At 38.6% G+C, this 23,002-nt stretch overlaps 1 protein-coding gene across 1 annotated transcript in view; it reads left to right on the top strand.

Annotated features, from left to right (window-relative positions):
- Positions 1 to 23,002, top strand: part of SGIP1 (SH3GL interacting endocytic adaptor 1) — a gene marked incomplete at its 5' end in the record, with an annotated part of 205,115 nt that overhangs the window by 168,082 nt on the left and 14,031 nt on the right. Inside the window, one exon of the mRNA XM_080801691.1 lies at positions 16,893 to 17,004. Within this exon, the coding sequence (XP_080657817.1) occupies positions 16,893 to 17,004 (112 nt within the window). The remainder of the gene's footprint in view (positions 1 to 16,892; positions 17,005 to 23,002) is intronic.

Raw genomic sequence — 23,002 nt, 5'->3', positions numbered from 1 at the left:
GCACCTGAGTTACATATTCTTTCATGATGCATAATTTAGTCATAACTTACTTGCCCCATCTTTCAAAAGTCTGTGGTTTAGTTTACAAAGGATGTGGCGGTTTCTCCTGCCTCCAGTTGCGTAGACTGGCATGTGACCCTTTATCTCCTGTGTACAAATAACCTTTCACTTTATTGCTGCATCAGAAGGAATCTTTTGTAAAAAGTATTTTAAGGGGAAAGAAGGATCCAAATGTAAGTTCAAATACAATCATGAGAGGCTGACCAATCCAAGTAACTCAGCTCGACTGAGGAGACTGTGAGGTGAGCTGCTAAATTCTACTCATGGTGACACTCCCACAAGTACAGACAAAGACAACGGCAGAACCTGCTCTGTTAGCAGCCGCCAGGTTTCTTTTGACCTTGTTTACAAGTTGCATTTCACTTCAAAAATGTGAAAATGTTATCAAATTATGTTTCTTAAGATCAAGGAAATACGCTACCTAGAATTTCATGCAAATAGAATATATAATCTGCCCTGTGATCTTCAGTCAATAGTAGTCATTTCTTTTTTTTTTTTTTTCTTTAAGATTTATTTATTTTTTGAGAGAGAACATGCACGCCAGTAGGGGGAGAGGGAGAGAGACTCTCCAGCAGACTCCGCGCTGAGCTCAGAGCCTGAAGCGGGGCTTGATCTCAGGACGCTAAGATCACAATCTAAGCTGAAACCAAGAGTCAGACGCTCAACGGACTAAGCCACCCAAGCACCCCAATAGTAGCCATTTCAACTTACCATACGCAGTGTGTGTGTGTGTGTGTGTGTGTGTGTGTACATGTATGTGCATATATAAACATGCATCTGTATAACCATGGTAATGAGTCTATAGTATTATATGCATGGACCTATTTTCTATTGGGGGATATTTAGGTTTTTATCCTTTTTATTGCTATTATGTAAAATGGTGCAATGAGAAGCCTTCAACCTGTATCCTCATGTACTTGTCTTAATTTGTTCCAAAGATAAGTTGCTAAAAATGGAATTGCTATATTAAAGGGTATGCACAATTTAAACATCAATATGTTATTACCAAATGTCCAAAAAGTTCATAGCAGTATTATGACTAACAATTTTTCCATGCCCTTAACAACATAGTTATATCACTACTTCTTACTTTTTCCAATCTAATTGGAAAAAATGTGATATATAATTGGTTTTAGCTCCATTTTTAATTACTGAAGATTTTTAACATCTGCGGAGCATTTCATTGTCATGAATCATGATTTATTTCACTTCAATTATTAGGCATTTAAATTGCTTCAAGTTTTCCCACATGCAGTGAACATCTTTGCATATAATTCTTTGGCCTGAAGATATTTTTCTTAGAATAGATTCTTAAAATGGGAATAATGGGCTAAAATTGTGCAGCTTTTAAAAGTTCATGGTACACATTGCCAAGCAATTTTCTAGAAAGGTTATACCAATTTTTACTTTCATTAACATTATCTTATGGTGCCTATTTCATGAAGCATTGGTTTATTAGATCTTTTCTAATCTGAAAGAGGAAAAAGTTCTCTCATCTTGTTGCCTTTCGTTGGTAACTAGTGAGGCTGAACTTTTCATACTTTTTCATCATTTACAGTTGTTCGGTGAATACCTTGTTCCTTTTTAAAAGTCTTCACGTTGTCCACTTGTACTTGAGGAAGACTGTAACAAGCTAATTTAGTGTTGTCAACTCCAGGCCGTACCTTCAAGTAGCCATCACTTCTCTAAAAATACATACCAGACCTTCCACAGGAAAACAGATTTCTCCTACCCAAACATGCTTGGGTATCTTTTTTGGAACCTCTGATTCTCCCTGTTCCTTAACAGACTCTTTGCTTGTTCCCTTGGTGCTCTTGGATCTGTGTCACTATCCCCTACCATTGTAGCTTGGCCTTGCCCTGTTTGGTTTGAAACCCGACCCCGGCTCCTTGAGCTTCTCTGAGGTTATCAGATTCCCTGACTATATTCACTTCCTCCCTGCCTCAGCTCAGGGACTGCTCATGTTGCTCATGGGAGAACACCTCTCCTGGCTTGACCAAGCTCTCCAGCCTTTCTCTCCTGTACTCTGTTCCTTTGTATGGTCCTTACTAGATATTTTCCAAAGTATCTTGATTAGATCACTCATAATTGTGGCACTGCAGATTTTATTCACTCAGCCTCAGTTTGAAGAAAGAAACTATTATCCTCTAGCAAAACCAGCGCTTGAAGTCTTCCCCAAGAGAGTTGCTGAGGTTTACAGGGACATTCACATCCATAGCTCTTTTAAAACTAGAAACCAGTGCAACTCAAACTTTTCTTCATTATCCCCTCCTCTTACCCAGGGATTCTATTTAGACCTTTGTTTTCCCCTAACTGCCCCCAGTAGAATTTTAATATCACAAATATACTATACATCTGTTTGTGTACTGTATGTTTATTTATTTTATATATATATATATATATATGTATATATGAATTTCTTTCGCCTTCTCCCAAGAACCAGTTTTCATACCCTTTGGGGTGATACTCCCCCACTAAGGATGCACACTGTGTATCCAGCTAAATCTTGGAACAAAGCTCACTAACATGAATGGGCAAACATTGGTAATATAGAATAGGATTTAAGAATACCACTGAATTCACTGAGGAGGATATGTGTTGTGGTGAGCTCTGTGTATTGTATAAGACTGTTGAATCACAGACCTATACCCTTGAAACAAATAATACATTATATGTTAATAATAATAATAATAATAAATAGTGCCATTGAATTTAGACCTGGTTTTCAGTCCCAGCACCTCTGCTTACTGTAGAGCAAGTTACCTTGAGCAAATTATATGATTTTACTAAGATTCAGTTCCTTCAATGGTACAACATACATAATAATGATATGTACCTCAAGGAGATGTTTTGAGAGTAGAAGACAATATGCACGTAAAGTATTAAGCACAGTGGCCATCGCACATAGGCACTCTATGCAAATTAGCACTTGACATCATTATTCATATTCTTTGCATACTTTGCTCTCGCTGGCCCAGGATTAGATGCTGGATCAAACAATGTCTCAGTACTGTCTATACAAAATCGTCCAAGATTTGGTCATGTGAGTCCTCATACAAAAGCATTTTCATTATGGCTTTGTCTCCCACCTTGTGTCCGTTTTTAATAATAGTCCTTGGGTTGAATATGTTTGATGTGATTTTGATGATGAAAACAAGTATTTTTTTTTTATTTTCTGAGTCAAATATATTATTTTAGGAAATTAATTAAATATGGCATTAATGTTGGATCATGGTTTGGGAACTGTAAGCAAAGACCCAGTTTGAAGAAAATTCTCTATAAAACATGACAAAAATGTCAACTGGTCATGTTTCTGGACTGAGTGGAATTTGAAAAACAAGAAATATATGTTCATCAAATACACACTATATTTGTATGTACATGTATCTCCAGGCAGGTAAGCAGGGATTTATGAAGAAGAAGACTGAAAATAACCCTAATCCCATTTGTGCACCCAGAAATACCCTTAACTCTGCTCTGTGCAAACTGACTTTCTTAGGTGCACCTTCCTCATTTTCCTAGAGGCAAATGTCTTGCACACTGAAAAGCATGTAACAGATAGAATTTACACAATGTCACTGTGAGGGAGGGGGTCCTTCTATGGAAGGAGCACAAAGTTAAGTGGACCTACACATCATGACTCCACCACCTACTGTCTGCGAGAATGTAGGCAAAGGACTCTTTTTTCAGACTCGCTTTCTTGATCTGTAATATGTAATAATGTTTACTGGGCACAGGATTATGGTGGTAATTAAATGATGCCCTACGTGTAAAGCATAAAATACAGTGCTTAGCTCAGAGCAGGTACTCAGTAATACTGATGCCTTCTTTTATGAGGTTTGCCCTTTTTCCTTTTTACTGGCACACAGCAAGTTAGCTTGCTACGAATCTCATGATATGAGAAGCCAAAGTAGCTATTGGGGAAACTCCTAAACTTCTATAAGCCTCTGGTTTTGTCATCTATAAAATAGTGATGATAATAGGTTTGTTCTTAAAATTATGAAAATTCAGTAAGGTAGTACATATGAAACATTTAACAAAGCCCCTAGAATACAAAAAGTATATGCTCAATTTAGCTCTATTCGCAGCATTATTATTTATTAGATTAGGCTATGGTATTTATTAAGCTATCAAAAATTCTCAAATAGACAAAAGTAAACAAATATACCAAAATATACAAAATAATTTATGTAAAGTGTTTATATGCAGCGTACACACAAACAAATGTATACAACACACACATATCTATTTCATATCATTTAAACCAACTAGTTTATGTAAAATTGTAACACTCAAAGATGTAGAGAAGAAGAAAAAGCTAGACAATTTTTATATAGTAACTTTATTTTGACTCCTTTTCTTACAAACCTATCCTAAATTTTTTTTTGAAAATGAAGCTGCTGTTATATTTTTAAAAAGTAACATTGCTTTATTAATCATCACTTCCGCTAATATTCGCAAGCTCTCAAGAGCACAACTCACCTTCTCAAGGAAGCGCTTTGGATGCAATTCTTTCTACTAATGTAAGAAGTTCTAATTGTCTCTTTATCTTCTCTGGTGTGCTAAGTGCATATAATCTTGAGGGGACCCAGAAGCAGTACATCATGTTTGTGATTCTTCTTTATTGTTCATGGTGATGGCTATCATTTATTCAGCGTTTCCTATGTGCAGGCAGATACCCAGTCAAACTCTTTACCCAAGTGTCATTACTGGCATCTTTGCAGTTATTGGATTTCATAGGAAAGTAAAGACCAATGTGACTTGAAAGTATTTACTTGTAACATTAGTCCCTGTTCGAATATCACTTTTCACAAGTTAACACTAGTGTCTATAGCATGTATCCCTACTCATCACATAAATACAGTCAGTTTCTCCATAAATGTCTGATCTTACAAACAATGGACGTATAATGCAAATACAGTGCACATTTGTTGAAAAGTGAAATTGCCAATCATAAAATGGATACAGGATTATATAAAGTCAGTGAAAGTCATGGTGTAAAGATCTTTAGGTTAAAGTCATTGTCAGCTGAGGGTTTAGCAAAATTAGAGCTATTAATAACTAAAGAAGAAAAGGAAGCTTACATCATACACACTTCAAAAGAATATCAAGAAACTGAGAGGCCCTTAGGAAATTTATAAAACTCTCTATTAGCTCTGCAGTAATGGCTCATTATGATCATGAATCAAAGCCAAATCTGAACCTAGATTGGTGTATAAAGCTTTAATACAATTTTCTCAGAAAAGTGAACCCTTTCTCAAAATATCAACATATTCATTTTGCTCCATCTAAGAGTTCACTAATTATTTAACTGTAGTGTGTTAAAAGATTCTTTCACAGATTTAGACTATGACAATTTCAAATCCCAATCAAGCCTTTTATCACTATATATTATTAAATTTTAGGAACTGCTAAATACATTCACTCCTAAGTGATTTTTTTTTCCTGATACTATCTTCAGGTAACAAGGACATCCTATGCCATCATATTTAATTCTCATAACATCTGTAGGAGGTACCATCTCCATTTCACAAAACAATGAAGCTGGACCTCAGAGAGGTTAAGTAACCACTCAAGGTCACATAGTAAGTGATAAAAGTCAGGATTCAAATGTAATTCAATCAGATTCTGACATTATTTGTCTCTCTCACTGCATTGTACACAATATCTTCTATAAATTATCATAGAATTGAACATAATTATCTTTTTTTAAAATTATTTATTATTAGCCCCAGGGGTACAGTTCTGTGAATTACCAGGTTTACACACTTCACAGCACTCACCATAGCACATACCCTCCCCAATGTTCATAACCCCACCACCTTCTCTCTACGCCCCTCCCCCCAGCAACTCTCAGTTTGTTTTGTGAGATTAAGAGTTTCTTATGGTTTGTCTCCCTCCTGATCCCATCTTGTTTTATTTATTCTTTTCATACCCCCAAAACCCCCCATGTTTCATCTCCACTTTCTCATATCAGGGATATCATATGAAAGTTGTCTTTCTCCTATTGACTTATTTCGCTCAGCATAATACCCTCTAGTGCCATCCACATCATCGCAAATGGCAAGATTTCATTTCTTTTGATGGCTGCATAGTATTCCATTATATACATATATACCACCTCTTCTTATCCATTCATCTGTTGGTGGACATCTAGGTTCTTTCCATAGTTTGGCTATTGTGGACATCGCTGCTATAAACATTCGGGTGCATGCACCCCTTTGGATCACTACATTTGTGTCTTTAGGGTAAATACCCAATAGTGTGATTGCTGGGTTGTAGGGTAGCTCTATTTTCAACTTTTTGAGGAAACTCCATGCTGTTTTCCAGAGTGGTTACACCAGCTTGCATTCCCAACAACAGTGTAGGAGGGTTCCCCTTTCTCCACAACCTCCCCAGCATCTGTCGTTTCCTGACTTGTTCATTTTAGCCATTCTGACTGGTGTGAGGTGGTATCTCATTGTGGTTTTGATTTGTATTTCCCTGATGCCGGGTGACGTGGAGCACTTTTTCATGTGTCTGTTGGCCATCTGGATGTCTTCTTTGCAGAAATGTCTGTTCACGTCCTCTGCCCATTTCGTGATTGGATTACTTGTTCTTTGGGTGTTGAGTTTCATAAGTTCTTTATAGATTTTGGATATGAGCCCTTTATCTGATATGTCATTTGCAAATATCTTCTCCCATTCTGTCCGTTATCTTTTGGTTTTAACTGTTTCCTTTGCTGTGCAAAAGCTTGTGATCTTGATGAAGTCCCAATAGTTCATTTTTGCCCTTGCTTCCCTTGCCTTTGGTGATTAACTGTTTCCTTTGCTGTGCAAAAGCTTTTGATCTTGATGAAATCCCAATAGTTCATTTTTGCCCTTGCTTCCCTTTGCCTTTGGTGATGTTCCTAGGAAGAATTTGCTGTGGCTAAGGTTGAAGAGGTTGCTGCCTGTTTTCTCCTCAAGGATTTTGATGGATTCCTTTCTCACATTGAGGTCCTTCATCCATTTGGAGTCTATTTTCGTGTGTGGTGTAAGGAAATGGTCCAGCTTCATTATTCTGCATGGTACTGTCCAATTTTCCCAACACCATTTGTTGAAGAGACCATCTTTTTTCCATTGGACATTCTTTCCTGCTTTGTTGAAGATTAGTTGACCATAGAGTTGAGGGTCTATTTCTGGGCTCTCTATTCTGTTCCGTTGATCTATGTGTCTGTTTTTGTGCCAGTACCATACTGTCTTGATGATGACAGCTTTGTAATAGAGCCTGAAGTCTTTAATTGTGATGCCACTAACTTTGGCTTTCTTTTTCAACATTCCTCTGGCTATTCAAGGTCTTTTCTGATTCCATATAAATTTTAGGATTATTTGTTCCATTTATTTGAAAAAAAATGGATGGGATTTTGATAGGGATTGCATTAAATGTGTAGATTGCTTTAGGTAGCTTAGACATTTTCACAATATTTGTCCTTCCAATGCATAAGCATGGAGCATTTTTCCATTTCTTTGTGTCTTCCTCAATTTCTTTCATGAGTACTTTATAGTTCTCTGAGTACAGATTCTTTGCCTCTTGGTTAGGTTTATTCCTAGGTATCTTATAGTTTTGGGTGCAATTTTAAATGCGATTGATTCCTTAATTTCTCTTTCTTCTGTCTTGTTGTTGGTGTAAAGAAATGCAACTGAGTTCTGTGCATTGATTTTATATCTTGACACTTTACTGAATACCTATACAAGTTCCAGCAGATTTGGAGTGAAGTCTTTTGGGTTTCCACATATAGTATCATATCATCTGCAAAGAGTGATAGTTTGACTTCTTCTTTGCCAATTTGGATGCCTTTAATTTCCTGTTGTTGTCTGATTGCTGAGTCTAGGACTTCTAGTACTATGTTGAATAGCAGTGGTGATAATGCACATCCCTGCCATGTCTCTGACCTTAGTGGAAAAGCTCTCAGTATTTCTCCATTGAGAATGATATTTGCGGTGGGTTTTTCATAGATGGCTTTGATAATATTGAGGTATGTACCCACTATCCCTACACTGTGAAGAGTTTTGATCTGGAAAGGATGCTCTACTTTGTCAAATGCTTTTTAGCATCTATTGAGTGTATCATATGGTTCTTACTCTTTCTTTTATTAGTGTATTGTAAAAATCGATGGATTTGTGGATGTTGAACCAACCTTGCAACCCTAGAATAAATCCCACTTGGTTGTAGTGAATAATCCTTTTAATGTACTGTTGGATCCTATTGGCTAGTATTTTGATGAGAATTTTTGCATCTGTGTTCGTCAAGGATATTGGTCTGTAATTCTCTTTTTTGATGGGCTCCTTGTCTGGTTTTGGGATCAAGGTGATGCTGGCCTCATAAAATGAGTTTGGAAGTTTTCCTTCCATTTCTATTTTCTGGAACAGTGTCAGGAGAATAGGTATTAGTTCTTCTTTAAATGTTTGGTAGAATTGCCCTGGGAAGCCATCTGGCCCTGGGCTCTTGTTTGTTGGGAGATTTTTGATGACTGCTTCAATCTCCTTTCTGGTTATGGGTCTGTTCAGGTTTTCTATTTCTTCCTGGTTCAGTTGTGGTAGTTTATATGTCTCTAGGAATGCATCCATTTCTTCCAGATTGTCAAGTTTGCTGGTGTATAGTTGCTCATAATATGTTCTTATAATTGTTTATATTTCTTTGGTGTTGGCTGTGATATCTCCTCTTTCATTCATGATTTTATTTATTTGGGTCCTTTCTCTTTTCCTTTTGATAAGTCTGGCCAGTGGTTTATCAATCTTATTAATTCTTTCAAAGAACCAGCTCCTAGTTTCATTGATTTGTTCTATTGGTTTTTTTGGTTTCTATTTCATTGATTTCTGCTCTCATCTTTATTATTTCTCTTCTCCTGCTGGGTTTAGGCTTTCTTTTTTGTTTTTCTGCAGCTCCTTTAGGTGTAGGGTTAGGTTGTGTATTTGAAATCTTTGTTGTTGAACATGATTATCTTTTTTTATTAATTCTAATACAATTCACTTTTTTGTAGAAAAAACTAACCCAACTCCCACTGTCCACTACTTCATACAACTCTTGGAATTTATTCTTTCTTCATTTATGCATTCTGAGCCTTTCTATTGCTTCCATCTGTTGGTTCCATCTGTGGCATTCTTACTCCTGGACATAAGGGTCCCTCACCTCCCATCTACAGCAGGCCTGGTGGAGTGGGCTGTTCTTTGGGTTGGTAGACTGCAAGGTCTTCAAACAAACAAAACCATCCTCTCCTGCTTTTCGTGCTTTCAGTTCAGTTCTCAGAGTGACCGTTTCCAACCTCAGATGAACAGGAGGTAAAACTTGCAGTTCTTTTTTTTTTTTTTTTGTAAGATTTTATTTATTCATTTGACAGAGAAAGACACAGCAAGAGAGGGAACACAAGCAGGGGGAGTGGAAGAGGGAGAAGCAGGCCTCCCACCGAGCAGGGAGCCGGATGTGGGGCTTGATCCCAGTACCCTGAGATCATGGCCTGAGCCAAAGGCAGACGCTTGACAACTGAGCCAACCAGGTGCCCCAAAACTTGCAGTTCTTATGACACTTGGGCTTTTCCAAAGGCAAACCCTTTCTATGATTGGATAGAGTTGTTACCCTGATATCAATGCCCCCATTTAATGGGCATGCAGCTGGAATAACTGACCTGTCCAAGGTCAGATGTGAACTAAGCAACACAGTCAAGACTGAAGTCCATACCCTCGGACACAGGCCTAGACTTTTTACTGTAATAGCAAAGCATAATAACTAATATAATGGAGACCTGGGTGGTTCAGTTGGTTGGGTATCTGCCTTTGGCTCAAATCATGATAGCAGGGTTCTGGGATGAGCCCCTCCTCTGGCTCCCTGCTCAGTGGGGATTTTGCTTCTCCCTCTCCCTCCTCCCCTTCCCCTCTGTTGGTGCTCTCACCTGCACACCTGTGCTCACTCTCTCTCTCTCAAATAAATAAATAAAATGTCTTTTGACAAAAATAGTAACTAGGTATAGGTCACTTGCTCTCTGAATATGAGCTAGTTACTTAAGCTCTCAGCACTTCCTCATCTGTAAGAAGAGAGATGTTAATAATGGCACCTACTTGGTGAGGTGGTTGAGTGAACCAAAGGAGATAGTACAAGTGAAGCATTCCAAAATTTTGCCACCAAGTGAGGGCACAGTAAACAATAGTTATTGCCATTTACTGAGCACATAGAGACAAATGCTGCCAACATCCCTGACAGAGGCACTACTTTGACATCAATTCATATTAAATTTAAAACAGCTGAAAATAAGTCCTCTCTGTGAGCTGGTCTTGAGGCGAAAACAGTTCTAACTTTCAGTACTGCCAAGTGGAGAAGATTATACACAGAATGGGGAAGAGAGTACAAAAAGGGGAGGTGAGACATTGCCCACTGGCCAGCTTTGCTTCCCACATGCCTTCATGACAGGCTAACCTCCAGCCAGTGACCAGCTGGTGATGGTGTGAGAAGAGGCTGCTCTGTGGACCCAGCGAGCAAACATTCACTTACTTGTAAATTTAGCCTTCTTGTACTCTTACTCAGTTTCTGGACCTGAGTGTTTTGCTTCCCTCTTTTCTCCTTTTTTTCTCCCCTTTGTATCTTCCTCTTTTAGAATCTCTCTTTCTCCCTTCTCCCCCCCTTTCTCCCTTCCCATGTTTACATCTACAGTTTATATTCCACCCTCATACTCACATTCCAGTGAACTGCTCAGGAAATGCTTCCCCAAGTTAATGACCTTATCTTTTAAAGATGTCATGTTGTTATAAGGGTTTAATTCCCTTTTAGCCTTGGGGGATGTGTGATGTTGCTTGGTAATGAGAGTCATAGAAAATTGCCTTTGAGAAAACATCAACACATACTGGTAACTCTCTTTTCCACTTCTCAGAACTCCTTAAGTATGCATGCCAATTGCTTTCCAGGACCCTGGAATTGCTATTTTGTCAGAACTCCACAAGCTAGTGGTAGTAGCCTGTCCTTCTGGGGATACTGCAAATGCACCATCAGATGTCTAACATAATTTGTTCTGACTTCGGGGCTCTTAGAGCAGAGTGGGTAAGAGTGTGTGATCCAGATTGAGGCAGCCCTAGGTCTGCATCCCAATTCTGTTCATACTGCTTACTAACTGGGTGAGTGTGGGCCAGGCTGCTGAATGGCTCAGGACCTCGGTTTCCCCATCTGTGAAACAAGGAACAATAATGGTGGTTGCTTTATAGTGATTGTATCAGGATTAAGAGTTAATATCAGTAGAACTCCTTGAATAATTCTTGGTATGTAGTAAGAAGTACAGATGTTTTCATTGTTGATACTACTCTTTGTTAGAATCAGGACCTGGAGTTGAATTTTAGCTGTCCTGCTTTCTAGAAGAGTGACATTGGGCAAGTGAAATAGAGATAATTATATTGAACCTGTTCATCCTTTCAATGTATGAAGAACGTAAAGCCATCTTGTATTTGATATTTTATTATGTTGAAGGATACACATAATAAATACCCTTTTCTACCTTGAATTCTTTAAAAATAATCATTAACAGTAATCTAATAATTATAATATTAAGCTACTCTTCTTCATATAATGCTTTTTCTTTCATTTGTGTCTAATATTGTAGTCCTCCCCCCAAAAAATATTGTAGTCCCCTTCCATACCATAAGCTCTATGAAGGGAGGGGCATACCAGCCAGCATTTAGCACCATGCTTAAGTATTATAGGAACTCATATTTGGGTGAATCAAAAGAAAACATACATTCAATCAACTTTTTGTCCTACTGGTCCAAGCATTATATCAAACAACTTTAACAGATATAATGGACACCTATGTGATCTGCAAAAAATTAAGCATGCATGCATAGAATTCATTGTTCTTATGATAACAGAATGTTAGTGGTGGAAAAAACCTAGATATGCTAGTCTATCTCCATGCTCAATGAAGAATACAACCTGTATCATCTCCCTTTGTTTTCTACCTAAATACCTACTCCACTTCAAAACTGAGTCATAGATGATTAAATCACTTGCCTTTAGTCATGCAGGTCATAAGTGGAGCAGTCAGGATTCACACCCGAGTCTATATGACTCCAGAGCTGAAACTTCCTTTTGTTGAGTAACAGAAAAGCCTCCCCTATACTCCCCTATACTCCCCTATACATATGGCAATTAATTTTGCAGCGAAATAATCTCAAAGTGCTGTCACTTGAACTATTAAGCTCTTGCTTGCATATGTTACTGCTATTAGATTTTTCCATACGTTTATTTTTGTCTTATTTTCTGGAAGTTTACATATTGGTGTTCCCACCACTATTTTACACATAGTAGAGACTCAGTGAATGTTTGACAGATCCACTCAAATCTTCAATGAAGGGATATCCTTTTCAAAGCAGCTTAGTTCTGTCTTAGAAGATTGTTTCTACAGCTTGAAAAATTCTAATTTAAATGCCTATAAACAACTTAAAATCATAGAATCTTAAAACCAAGATTTTATCTATTGCCTTCATTTTATGTTTGAGAAAACCAAAAGTAAGTTGACTTGCCCAAGGTCACAAAGCTATTAATCTGCAGATCCATGTCCATGAACTCTGGTCCCTTGCATCACTGTCTGATAATGTTCTGCTAGATATTCGAAAATAGTTTCTGGGCCCCTCTTAGTCCTCTTAGGCTTTGAGGCTGAAATTCCTCACCATCTTAGACTCTCCAGTTTTCCAATAATCCTATTAACAGGTATTTCCACAGGTACTGCAGGGGAAAAAAATCTTTTGTCCATTATTAATAGCCTTTTCATGGAGGATAAACTTTATGTGCAATAATCTGGCATTCTTAGGAATAAAAAATTTATCTGCCTATATTTCAGCTGGTAGTAATAAAACTTGATCTTGAGGAAATAATTAAAAAGAAAAAGGAGATGAATTTGCACAAAGATGGATTTAGAATAACTGCTAGCTGGAAATGGCCCGACATTTGGAGACTGCAGAATGATACATACTGGTCAAAAATGGTATGGAGACCAGATAGCAGCAAAGAAAGTCATGCAATAAATGGAAAAAGTAAAGTTTTTAAAAAATGGCTTATTAATTGCAGTGTAGCAGGGTGTGAAGGGTTTAGAATTGTAAACTGTGCATCCTTTAAGGTAAAAGGGTTCTTCGTAAGGTTTTGATGTTTTCCTTTCTCCTGGCACTATAGATTAGATCTAAATAAGGACTATAGTGCCAATAGATAAACATAGCTTGAACATAGGGTTTCTGGAGGGAATGGAGTTAGGTGGGTCATGAAGGATAGACATGGGTCAGACTCCATGTCTGACCCAGTCCATTCTGGCTGCTGTAACAAATTATCACAGACCAGGTGTCTTATAAAGAACATAAATTTATTTCTCACTGTTCTGGAAGTTTGTAAGTTCAAGCTCAGGGTGCCAGGGGCTAGGTCCTGGAGAAACCCCTCCTCCAGGCTGCAGATTGCTGGTCTCGCTGTGTCCTCTCTTGGTGGAAAAGACAAGATAGCTCTCTGGGGCCTCTTTTATAAGGGCACTAATCCCAATCATTAGTGCTCCACCCTTATGACTGTATCATCTGCCAAAGGCCCCACCTCCTAATACCATCGCCTGCGGCATTAGATTTGCAACAGATGTATTTGGGGGGACACAAACATTCAGGCCACAACACACCAGATGGTCTTGCCCATCATTACACTGAAGAGCGTAATTGGTCTTTAGCTTGTGGGTATGTGGCCTGATTACCATCTGATGAGCTTGAAAACAAAGCACACAAACAAAAAGCAGTAAAGCCATCCTTTCTGGGGATCCATCTATTACTCATCTACTGATATAACCCAATGGGTGACACGTTTGGAGCCCAGCTATGACAGTTGATGATCAAATCCATCCCCAGATATTTTTTCCACATGTTCTTTCACCAAACCAGTTTTTTTTTTTTAAAGATTTTAGTCATTTATTTGACAGAGAGAGATCACAAGTAGGCAGAGAGGCAGGCAGAGAGAGAAAGGGGGAAGCAGGCTCCCTGCCAAGCAGAGAGCCCGATGTGGGACTCGATCCCAGGACTCTGAGATCATGACCTGAGCCGAAGGCAGAGGCTTAATCCACCGAGCCACCCAGGCGCCCACCAAACCAGTTTTTCTCAATTCTTATTTTTTGATTAATTTTTAATCTTGATGGAAAAGAATTCCACATTTATTTTTGCTGGTATTTTTCTTCTCAGTTCCAGCCCAGTAATTCCAAAAGATCATGTTTAGCACCTTCATTGAGTCTGTCCTTATTTAAGATAACCTCTGTATTATCTTAAATTATGATACCAGTCATAAAAATAGCTAATCATTAATGAGTGTTTACTGTGGACCAAGCACTGTGTTGAATATTTTACCTCATTTTATCCTCAAAACGGGCTGACAAAGTGAGTGTTATTTTATCATTTCTGCCAAAGATCATATAAATAACAAGTGTCAGATACAAGACTCAGTCCCAGGTATGTCTAATGAAAAATCCCATGCTCTTAGCCACTACAATGTGTCACTTCTAAGCATCTTTTATCCAAGGCACCAAAGAGCCCAGACTAAGGATAGAACTCCAGGGTATTCCACTACAGACTTCCTTCATGACAGATGTAAAACCGCTGATTCATGCCCATTGGATACTGTGATTCATCTAATAGTTCACCTGACGAGACTATTATCCACCTGAATTTCACAATTTTATTCACAAGAATAACATGGAAAACTATTAAATGCTTTGTAAAACTGAAAAATATAATGGCATTCCCTTTATCTGCTAACATCTGCATTTCTTGCCAATTTTACCTTATTCTTTCTAAGAGGTCTCTTCACCTACATTATTGTCCTTGTCCCTAAATTATCTGCCATGCTATCGCTAGAGCAATCTAAAGCCAAGCCCCATCACAACTCCCCTATTTCAAATACTCCAGAGGCCTCCCATCTTCGAGAGATGGTGCTCTTAACCTCAGGTTTAAGACCTCCAAACACGATTTCAAATTACATGACTGCTGCACACGTGTGCACACTGCTTCAAAAAGCACCCATAGATTTGTATTAAATTATCAAAAAGTAACTATGATTTTAATGCCTATAAATCACCTATAAAATAAACAAATTTTCCTGAGTATTTATACAAAACTTTTCAGGACCTAATTTCTAACAGCCCCAACCTCATCTCCTCCCATGTCTCACCTTTCGATACGGCATTTGCACACACTCACACGCAAATAGTACCCTACTTCCTGTGGTTTCTCAAAATGCCATATGTTTGCTCAGTTCCATGTATACATTTGTGCTGGACATTCTTCCTTCTCCCCCTTGTGAGATCTTATTCATTCTCGAATTTCAGTTCCAACATCACTTTCTTGATGAGATCTTCTGTGATCTCTCTACTTACTTCATACATTTCATAGATGATATAGGGCAAAACACACACTAAATGTGCAACAGATAACAGTGATGGAGGATATTAGTACACTGAACTGTAACTCCTTGAGAATAGGGATTATGTTTAATTTAACTTTGAACTTTCTGATTATGTTTAACTTAACTTTGAAACTATCATGGTGCCTTATACATAGTAGATAGTAAGCATGGTGTTTGTTAATAATCAATTACCAAGTCCAAAATACTGAGCACCAAAAGAAGACAGTAAAAGAAGAGACCAGCATGAATGAGAATTACCAAAGAAAACTTTATTGAGTAGGAGATACACAAATTTTTTAATGGCCAGATTAGAGTACAGAAGTTACCAAAGGTGAAAGAAAAAAAGCATAATAAATACATAGTCTGCTCCGGGGTGGAGAAGAGTAAATGTGCTTTGTTTGATAGGAAGGAGAAGGTGAGCAATGACATAACTAACTACTTTGTCATTACTAAAACTTTACTGCCTAGTACCATGACTAGAGATGAATAGCAAAGACAACAATCCTAAATTTTGTTCCTTTCAGAAACCTCAAGTTGTATCAAAACCATGAAAGAGAATGTTTCACTTAGACAAATTGTATGATATAATGGGGAAAACACGAGCTTCATAGGGCAGCAAATCTAGCTTTGAATTTTAGCGTTGCCACTTACTGGTTATCTTGGGTTGAGTCCCTTACTTATCTCTTCGAACTTCAGTTTTCTTTTCTGTGGAATGGAAATCATAATGGTTATCCTAAAGGGTTGATATGGGGTTTGAATGAGATAATTCTTGGAAGGCCTCTAGGACAGAGCCTAGCATGTAGCAGGTGTTCAATAAACACGAGTGCTGACATTATTTAGAGTATGAACTGATGTACTTGTGCATCTGTGCTTAGTCATGGTGTATGTTATGTTGTGAATGGTTTTGGACATGTAAACTTGAGCCTACTTGATCTGAAGGTAATTGGCTTTCTGAAACAGAAATAATTCAGAAAAGGATAATGTGTAACATGGTACCCCATGGCCATTTGCCTTTAAAATAAAGAAACACAAGAACCTTTGAGTGCAGGGCGAATGAGATAGGAAGCTAATAATTTTCTTTATTAACTACCTGCTGTACAAACTGTCATTCAAATACTGCCTTATGCTTTATGTAAAACACTGAAAACCCCCGTGACTTTATTCTTCTGCTTGGATTTTTTTTTTCTGTAGAAAAATATGTCATTGAATTAATTTCAAGTGTGTTTGTTTGTAAAGCAGCCAAATATTTCCTTTTAAATACTTGAGCTCTATGTTGAATATACACACGTGGTTCTTAGTACATTACATTTTTTCAGTAATAGATTTCATCCTTTAATCTTTTTTTAAATGGGCTTTAAGTTCCACATATACTAATATGTCTCCCATGTCCATAATAAATGAAAGTTTTTCATTTCGTGCAGGTTCTTCCAGGGGACCCAGCCCCCTAACCATGGGAGCCCAGGACACCCTCCCTGTTGCAGCAGCATTTACAGAAACGGTCAATGCCTACTTCAAAGGAGCAGATCCAAGCAAGTAAGCCTGGGGCTTCGTCCACTGTATTCCCCGAACTCTATCCTATTCAGTGAGGGGAGGGGGGGTACTGCGGGGTCAACCTAAGCATAACTATTTCATTCCTTATCCTAAAACCAACCAAACAAACAAACAAAAATTTGGTGAACAATAACAGGTGGCATGCATAGAATGGAGGAAAAAATTTAGATTAGAAATATTAATACATTGTTTCTTTGTTTTTTTTAAATGCACCAAAAGGACAGATAATCTAATATCTTACTCCCCAGAAATCTCTGGTTCAGTTTTGGTTGCAAGTTTATGGAAAATCCTAATCTAATTCTATCAACAGTGAAAAAATTTATTGTCTCACAAAAGTAAATGTCTAGATCATGTCTTTATTGTTTTAGTCTTTGCTGGGTGGGAATCACTCATGTATAAACTGAGAAATGGTGCACTGGAGTGAGAACCTGGAAATAGATGCATTTCATAACAGAGAGATTACTTAGAGGACAAGTTGTATGTTACCCTTACTAACTAAGGAAAAAGTGCCCAAAAAATTTATAATCACAGAAAAGTAAAAACTCTAGAGAAAAATGTACCACTCCCTATTTGCAGGAGTCAAATTTCGCTTATTTCAGTATATACTGACAGTGAACTTGACCTGAATGCATATGTAATATGATTAAATATTTTGCTATTCTATAAGGATTTTTCTGGATAGAGTTCAGAAAGTTTATGGATTCCCTGAAATTATACTGCGTATCTTATGTGTGTGAGCACATGGACATTTGTCCCTAAGGTCTATAACATCCATCAGTTTCACAAAGAGGTTTATGACCCCCCCCCAAAATTAAAAGTGATTATTAGTCTACACTGAAAACAAAGCACTGAAGTCAAACTGGCTTTCAAGTGTGTCATTAATACAATTCCAGACCTGAATGTAGTAGATAAACAAAGGACAAATCTAAGTGAGGAAAGAATTGCTTTTTATTTTTTACTTACAAGGATGAGGGCTTAGAAGACCTTAGTATCCATGGAAATAAGAATTAAAAAAAGAAAATGTTCACATAGAATACTAGACTATTTTATGAAAATTTTTAAAAGAGTGGTAATTAAGCATAATCAGAACTTGGATTTCTACATATATCTTAAGTGAGAATTTATATGACTAATAGAAACACTCGTTCTTATAAGCCTAAATCTAACAATACTATGCTGGGAAACATGATTAGTAACTCCACTTATAAGTGCCCTATCGAGACAGTGGGATCTATCAACCCCCCAAATGTCATGTCCTTTTTTACAGCATTTAGATTTTATTTTAAGCCCATACTATTGTAGACAGACCGACACTAGGGACTCTGGTGTTTTAGTCCATTTGAGATGCTATAACAGAATACGATAGACTGAGTTTCTTCTAAACCACAGAAATTTATTTCTCATAGTTCTTGAGGTCTGGCAGATTCATTATCTGACCAGAGGCAGGCTCCTGGTTCACAGTAAGCTTAAATGAGAGGGCAAAGTGGTGGTGGGAGGGAGGGAGGGAGCTCCTCAGGGTCGCTTTTATAAAGGCACTGATCTCATTTATGAGGGTCCTACCCTCATGACCTAATTATCTCCCAACAGCCCACCTCCAAACACCATTGTATTGGAAAACAGATTTCAGCATATACATTTTAGAAGGACACAAACATTCAGTCTGTAGGGCTCTGGTTTCTCCCATGTCTTTTCTCTTTCATCCTCCAAGCAGGAAGGTAGTTTGCCACATCCACATACCAATAGGAACTAAAAGCTGCCTCACATCGAGTATGCATTTGAACTGTTAGCGCAAGTAAGAGCCATTTGCGTAAGTTGTGTATATACTTTACGCACACATACATGTTTATTCTGTAAACACTTCTTCCAACAAAGAATTTGCGTACCAGTTCTAAGGATTACTTATTATTGACTGACCTGCCTATATGTTAGAAAGCTCAGGCTGCCTGGAATTGAGAAAGCCAGGTAGAAACATACCTTTAGAGAGTAAGAGTAGTCAGCGGGCACCTGGTTGGCTCAGTCAGTTAGGTGTCCGACTCTGGATTTAAACTCAGGTCATGATCTCAGGCTCATGAAATTGAGCCCAATGTTAGGCTCTGCGCTGAATGTAGAGTCTACTTAAGATTCTCTCTCTCCCCCTCTCTCTGTCCCTCTCCCAAAACTCCCCCCCCCCAAAAAAAAGGAAAAGAAAAAAGAATAAGGGTAGTTAGCAGTGTGGAAAAGTGTCTATACCAGCATGAAAAACACTGGGAATCATACAAGAAATTAGTTCTTTTCTATCTGCTTGCTAACTGGCTTTCATTCATTTTATTCAGACAGATCCAACTGGTAGTAGAAGTACTCCCAATTTTGACCCCTAAAATCTATTCTCAATGTATCACTCTTCTGCTCAATATTCTCCCATCTTGTTCAAAGTAAAACTCTAATGCTTTACAATGGTCTGTAAGGCTCTCCATTATCTGTCCTTCAAGACCATTCTTCCCTTTCCGCTCCCACCTCTCTGATCTTGTCTCCATCACTGGTGTCCTTATTCACTCCACTCTAGGCACCCTGGCTTCATGGTTGTTCTTCTGACATTAGGCCAACCCAATCTGCATCTCAGGGTCTGAGCATTTGTTGCTTTCAGACTGAGAGAAATCTGCTCCAGCTATCAGAGCTCCCTCTCACCTCTTTCAGGATTCTTCAGCAGATATATCAGAGACCTTCCCTGTCATCCTGTGCAAATAACAACACTCCTCCCCCACCCACTGTCAGCACTTTCTCCCTCCCCATCGCTCTTTTCTTTAATTAAAATGTTGCATGTTTTCAGTGTCCACTGTCTCTTCTCCCACTAGAATGTAAAATCCAGGAGAACTGGGGCTTTGGGCATTTTCTTCATTCCTACCTCCTCAGCATCTAAAGCAGGACCTGGCAAAATTGCTGAATAAGTTGAGTTGAATTACTGTCCTAACATTTACAGAATGATGGCTATGTGCCAGCCATCGTGCTAGACAGGGGTTATATAAGTGAATATAAGACTTGTGCATAAATATAAAAAGTCCTGTGTAAGAGAGGTATAGTTATGGTGCAAGGGGAGTCAAGAAGCTTTTGATAATAATCTCTTTAAATCCCAAGGAGTGGTATAGCAGTCTGCCAGTCACTTTGTGGGTCTGTGCCTATACAAGCTGGGTTCTTCATCCTGTTTCAGTTTCCCCAGCATACTCTAGCAGGTGTGTGGGCAGGTGTGTGCACCTGGGAGCTTGGTATCCATGACCTTGACATTCCAGTGTGGTGTTTGAGTCAAATTAATATTGGTGTTTTCTTATGCCCTTCCAAATGAACCGAGTCTTTGACTTGAGATGACTGCCTACACTGAGTCTGTTTTCAATTATATTGCCATAAGTAGTTGTAGTGTATATTGCATATTGGTAGATGGGAGATTCAGTAAATTTCATTGAAATTATGAGATCTGAAATTTATGAACAGATCATGAGGTGACATTCTTCTAAATTTAATTTCAGCTCCAGGCAGTGAATCATTTTAATTGCTGTTCCTTTGTTATTCACTTTCAAGGAAACATTTCAAGTTCAAAAATTCTACCAGTGTGAGCAAGGGAGGGGGAGGATAAAGTCAAACACAGCCCCACATAGAGAAATAATACAGAAAAGCCACGGGGATTTGCTTTTGCCTGTGGTTCCTTCTCATCCTGCCCCCGAAGCCTTCCCCATTTGCTTTCAGACCATACACTGTAAACACAATCTGCTACTTTAATTGTTATATATTATGGTATATAATCCATTCTAGTTACACTCTAAGTATTGACAACACCTGTAGTAGGCATTTTGACACCTGAGTCTTTCTCAGTTGTTCATTGGCAGAGAAGTCCTTAACTTTGGATGTTGGCTGAGAAATTCATCTCCAGTTATTTGTTCCTATTTGAATAACACTGGTGTTAGGGATTAATTCTTTACTGCCCTGGAAAATTTGTGTCTGTCAGCTATATTCTATCCTTCCCTTATCATCACATTTCAATTATTTGTTCAAGTGTCTGTCTCCCCAATTAAACTGGAAGTTTGGGCAAAGACAAAGACCTCTTTTGTCCTATTTCTCACCGCCCATTCCAGAGCATTCCATAATACCTGGTTCATTGTATAGTCACCCTATATATAATTGTTCAATCTATGAATTTATTTTACATTTTATTGTACTAGGTTCTGTGTCATGTGCATTTGCCTTTTTAGAACCCAAGACACAGCACTTGCCCTATAAACAGTGGGTCAGATATGTGTGAGAAGTGATGAAATCGTTTTTTAAAAAATCTGTGCCTCTGTCCAAGGAACCTAGAGAAAAAAAAAAAGGTAAAGAAGTCTGAATAAAGAGAATATTAAGGAAGGTCTCAGAAAGGCCTGCCTTTCTTGAACTGAGTCTTGAAACCTGAAATGTTTGCTAGGACCTAAGCCAGTGAAAGGGGATTATAAGTAAAGGAAGGGAGACCGCATCTGCTCAGAGGTACATACACTTGAAAAGAAGACTATGAGTTTAGTTATCGCAACAGTCTATAGAAGTCACATTTATGTCAGGGATGTACTTCTGATGACCTCACATATATCAAATTCACACCTTTCCTGACCAAAATTGGCCAGCATCTCTGTTGATTGGCTAATGTGGGGCTGCCTGTGGCCAGAGGGAGAACCGAACCCAGTTTATGAGTCACTTAGCCAGGTGACTTTGAAATTTTGCCATTCTTTTTTTTTTTTTTTAAGATTTTATTTATTTATTTGACAGAGAGAGAGATCACAAGTAGGCAGAGAGGCAGGCAGAGAGAGAGAGAGGAGGAAGCAGTCTCCCCGCTGAGCAGAGAGCCTGATGCGGGGCTCGATCCCAGGTCCCAGGACCCTGAGATCATGACCTGAGCTGAAAGCAGAGGCTTAACCCACTGAGCCACCCAGGTGCCCCAAATTTTGCCATTCTTGACAAGTGTTTAGTTTGTTGGGATTCACATGATTTCAAATTTTGTTCATGAGTTTGTGACTATCTCCATATTGCTGTATTTTAGATCTCTGCCATTCAGACTCACAAGAAAGGCAGCCACGTTTCATCCTGATAGGAACAATCATTAACCAAGTATTTTCCTTTAGTGAGTATGGGTTGAAAATATTCATTTTTGTATAAAAAATTTCAGACCTGGAAATAGATACTGGATGAATTAGTAAATCAGTAAAGTTCTGCTGGTGACAGCTGAGAGGCAATCCAGAAATGTAATATAAATGAAGAAATTCAGTACTGCTTATATCCGTTTATTTGACTACCTCTTTCAGCAGCCGCCCAACACTATAAGCCCTTTGAAGAAAGTGGCTGTTTTGCTTGTTTTTAAATGACATCCCCACTCAAAACAAACAAAAATCACACAATTAGGAGTCAATAAACTTTTACTGACTTGATAAATGCCACTCCCACCCCTCCCTGACTAGTATTCAAAAGAGAAACTTTATTCCCCGCCCCCCACCAAGACACCACTTAGATCTCCCTTTGACAGAGAAGGAAGACAGCAGAGTTGGCACACAACTGGGAGACTGTAGGGGCAAGTAGAGTTCCCTGTACTCAGATGTGAGCAAAGTTTACACCTAGGAACCCCAGTTTCCCTAGAACGTACACTCCTGAACTTAAAGTTGTAGAAGTTACTGTTTGGGCTGTTGTGCACAGGACAGGAGGCTGGAGCTGGAGAACCCAGTTGCATTGCAGGATCTGGGCACAAGGACAGCCCACACACATGCACTCCAGGAGGCAGATGCTAGGGAAGCTGCCGGGGCCACCGGGCGCCCTCCAAGCTACATGGGCTGTAATACCCACACACTGGGGATGCCACCTGCACCACGGAGTTCACGCCTAGGCCTCCTGCACTGCAAGAGCCTGGCGCTAGATATGCCCTAAGAACTGCAGGAGCCTGCCTAGCAAGCACCCTGGAACCGGGAGGGAAAAAGCTCTTCCTCCTGCAATGTCTTTT

The sequence above is a fragment of the Martes martes genome (assembly GCF_963455335.1).
Source record: "Martes martes genome assembly, chromosome: 4".
In the NCBI taxonomy this organism is placed as follows: domain Eukaryota; kingdom Metazoa; phylum Chordata; class Mammalia; order Carnivora; family Mustelidae; genus Martes; species Martes martes.
The sequence above is the reverse complement of the archived record's forward strand: the minus strand, read 5'-3'. Positions and strand labels throughout refer to the sequence as shown.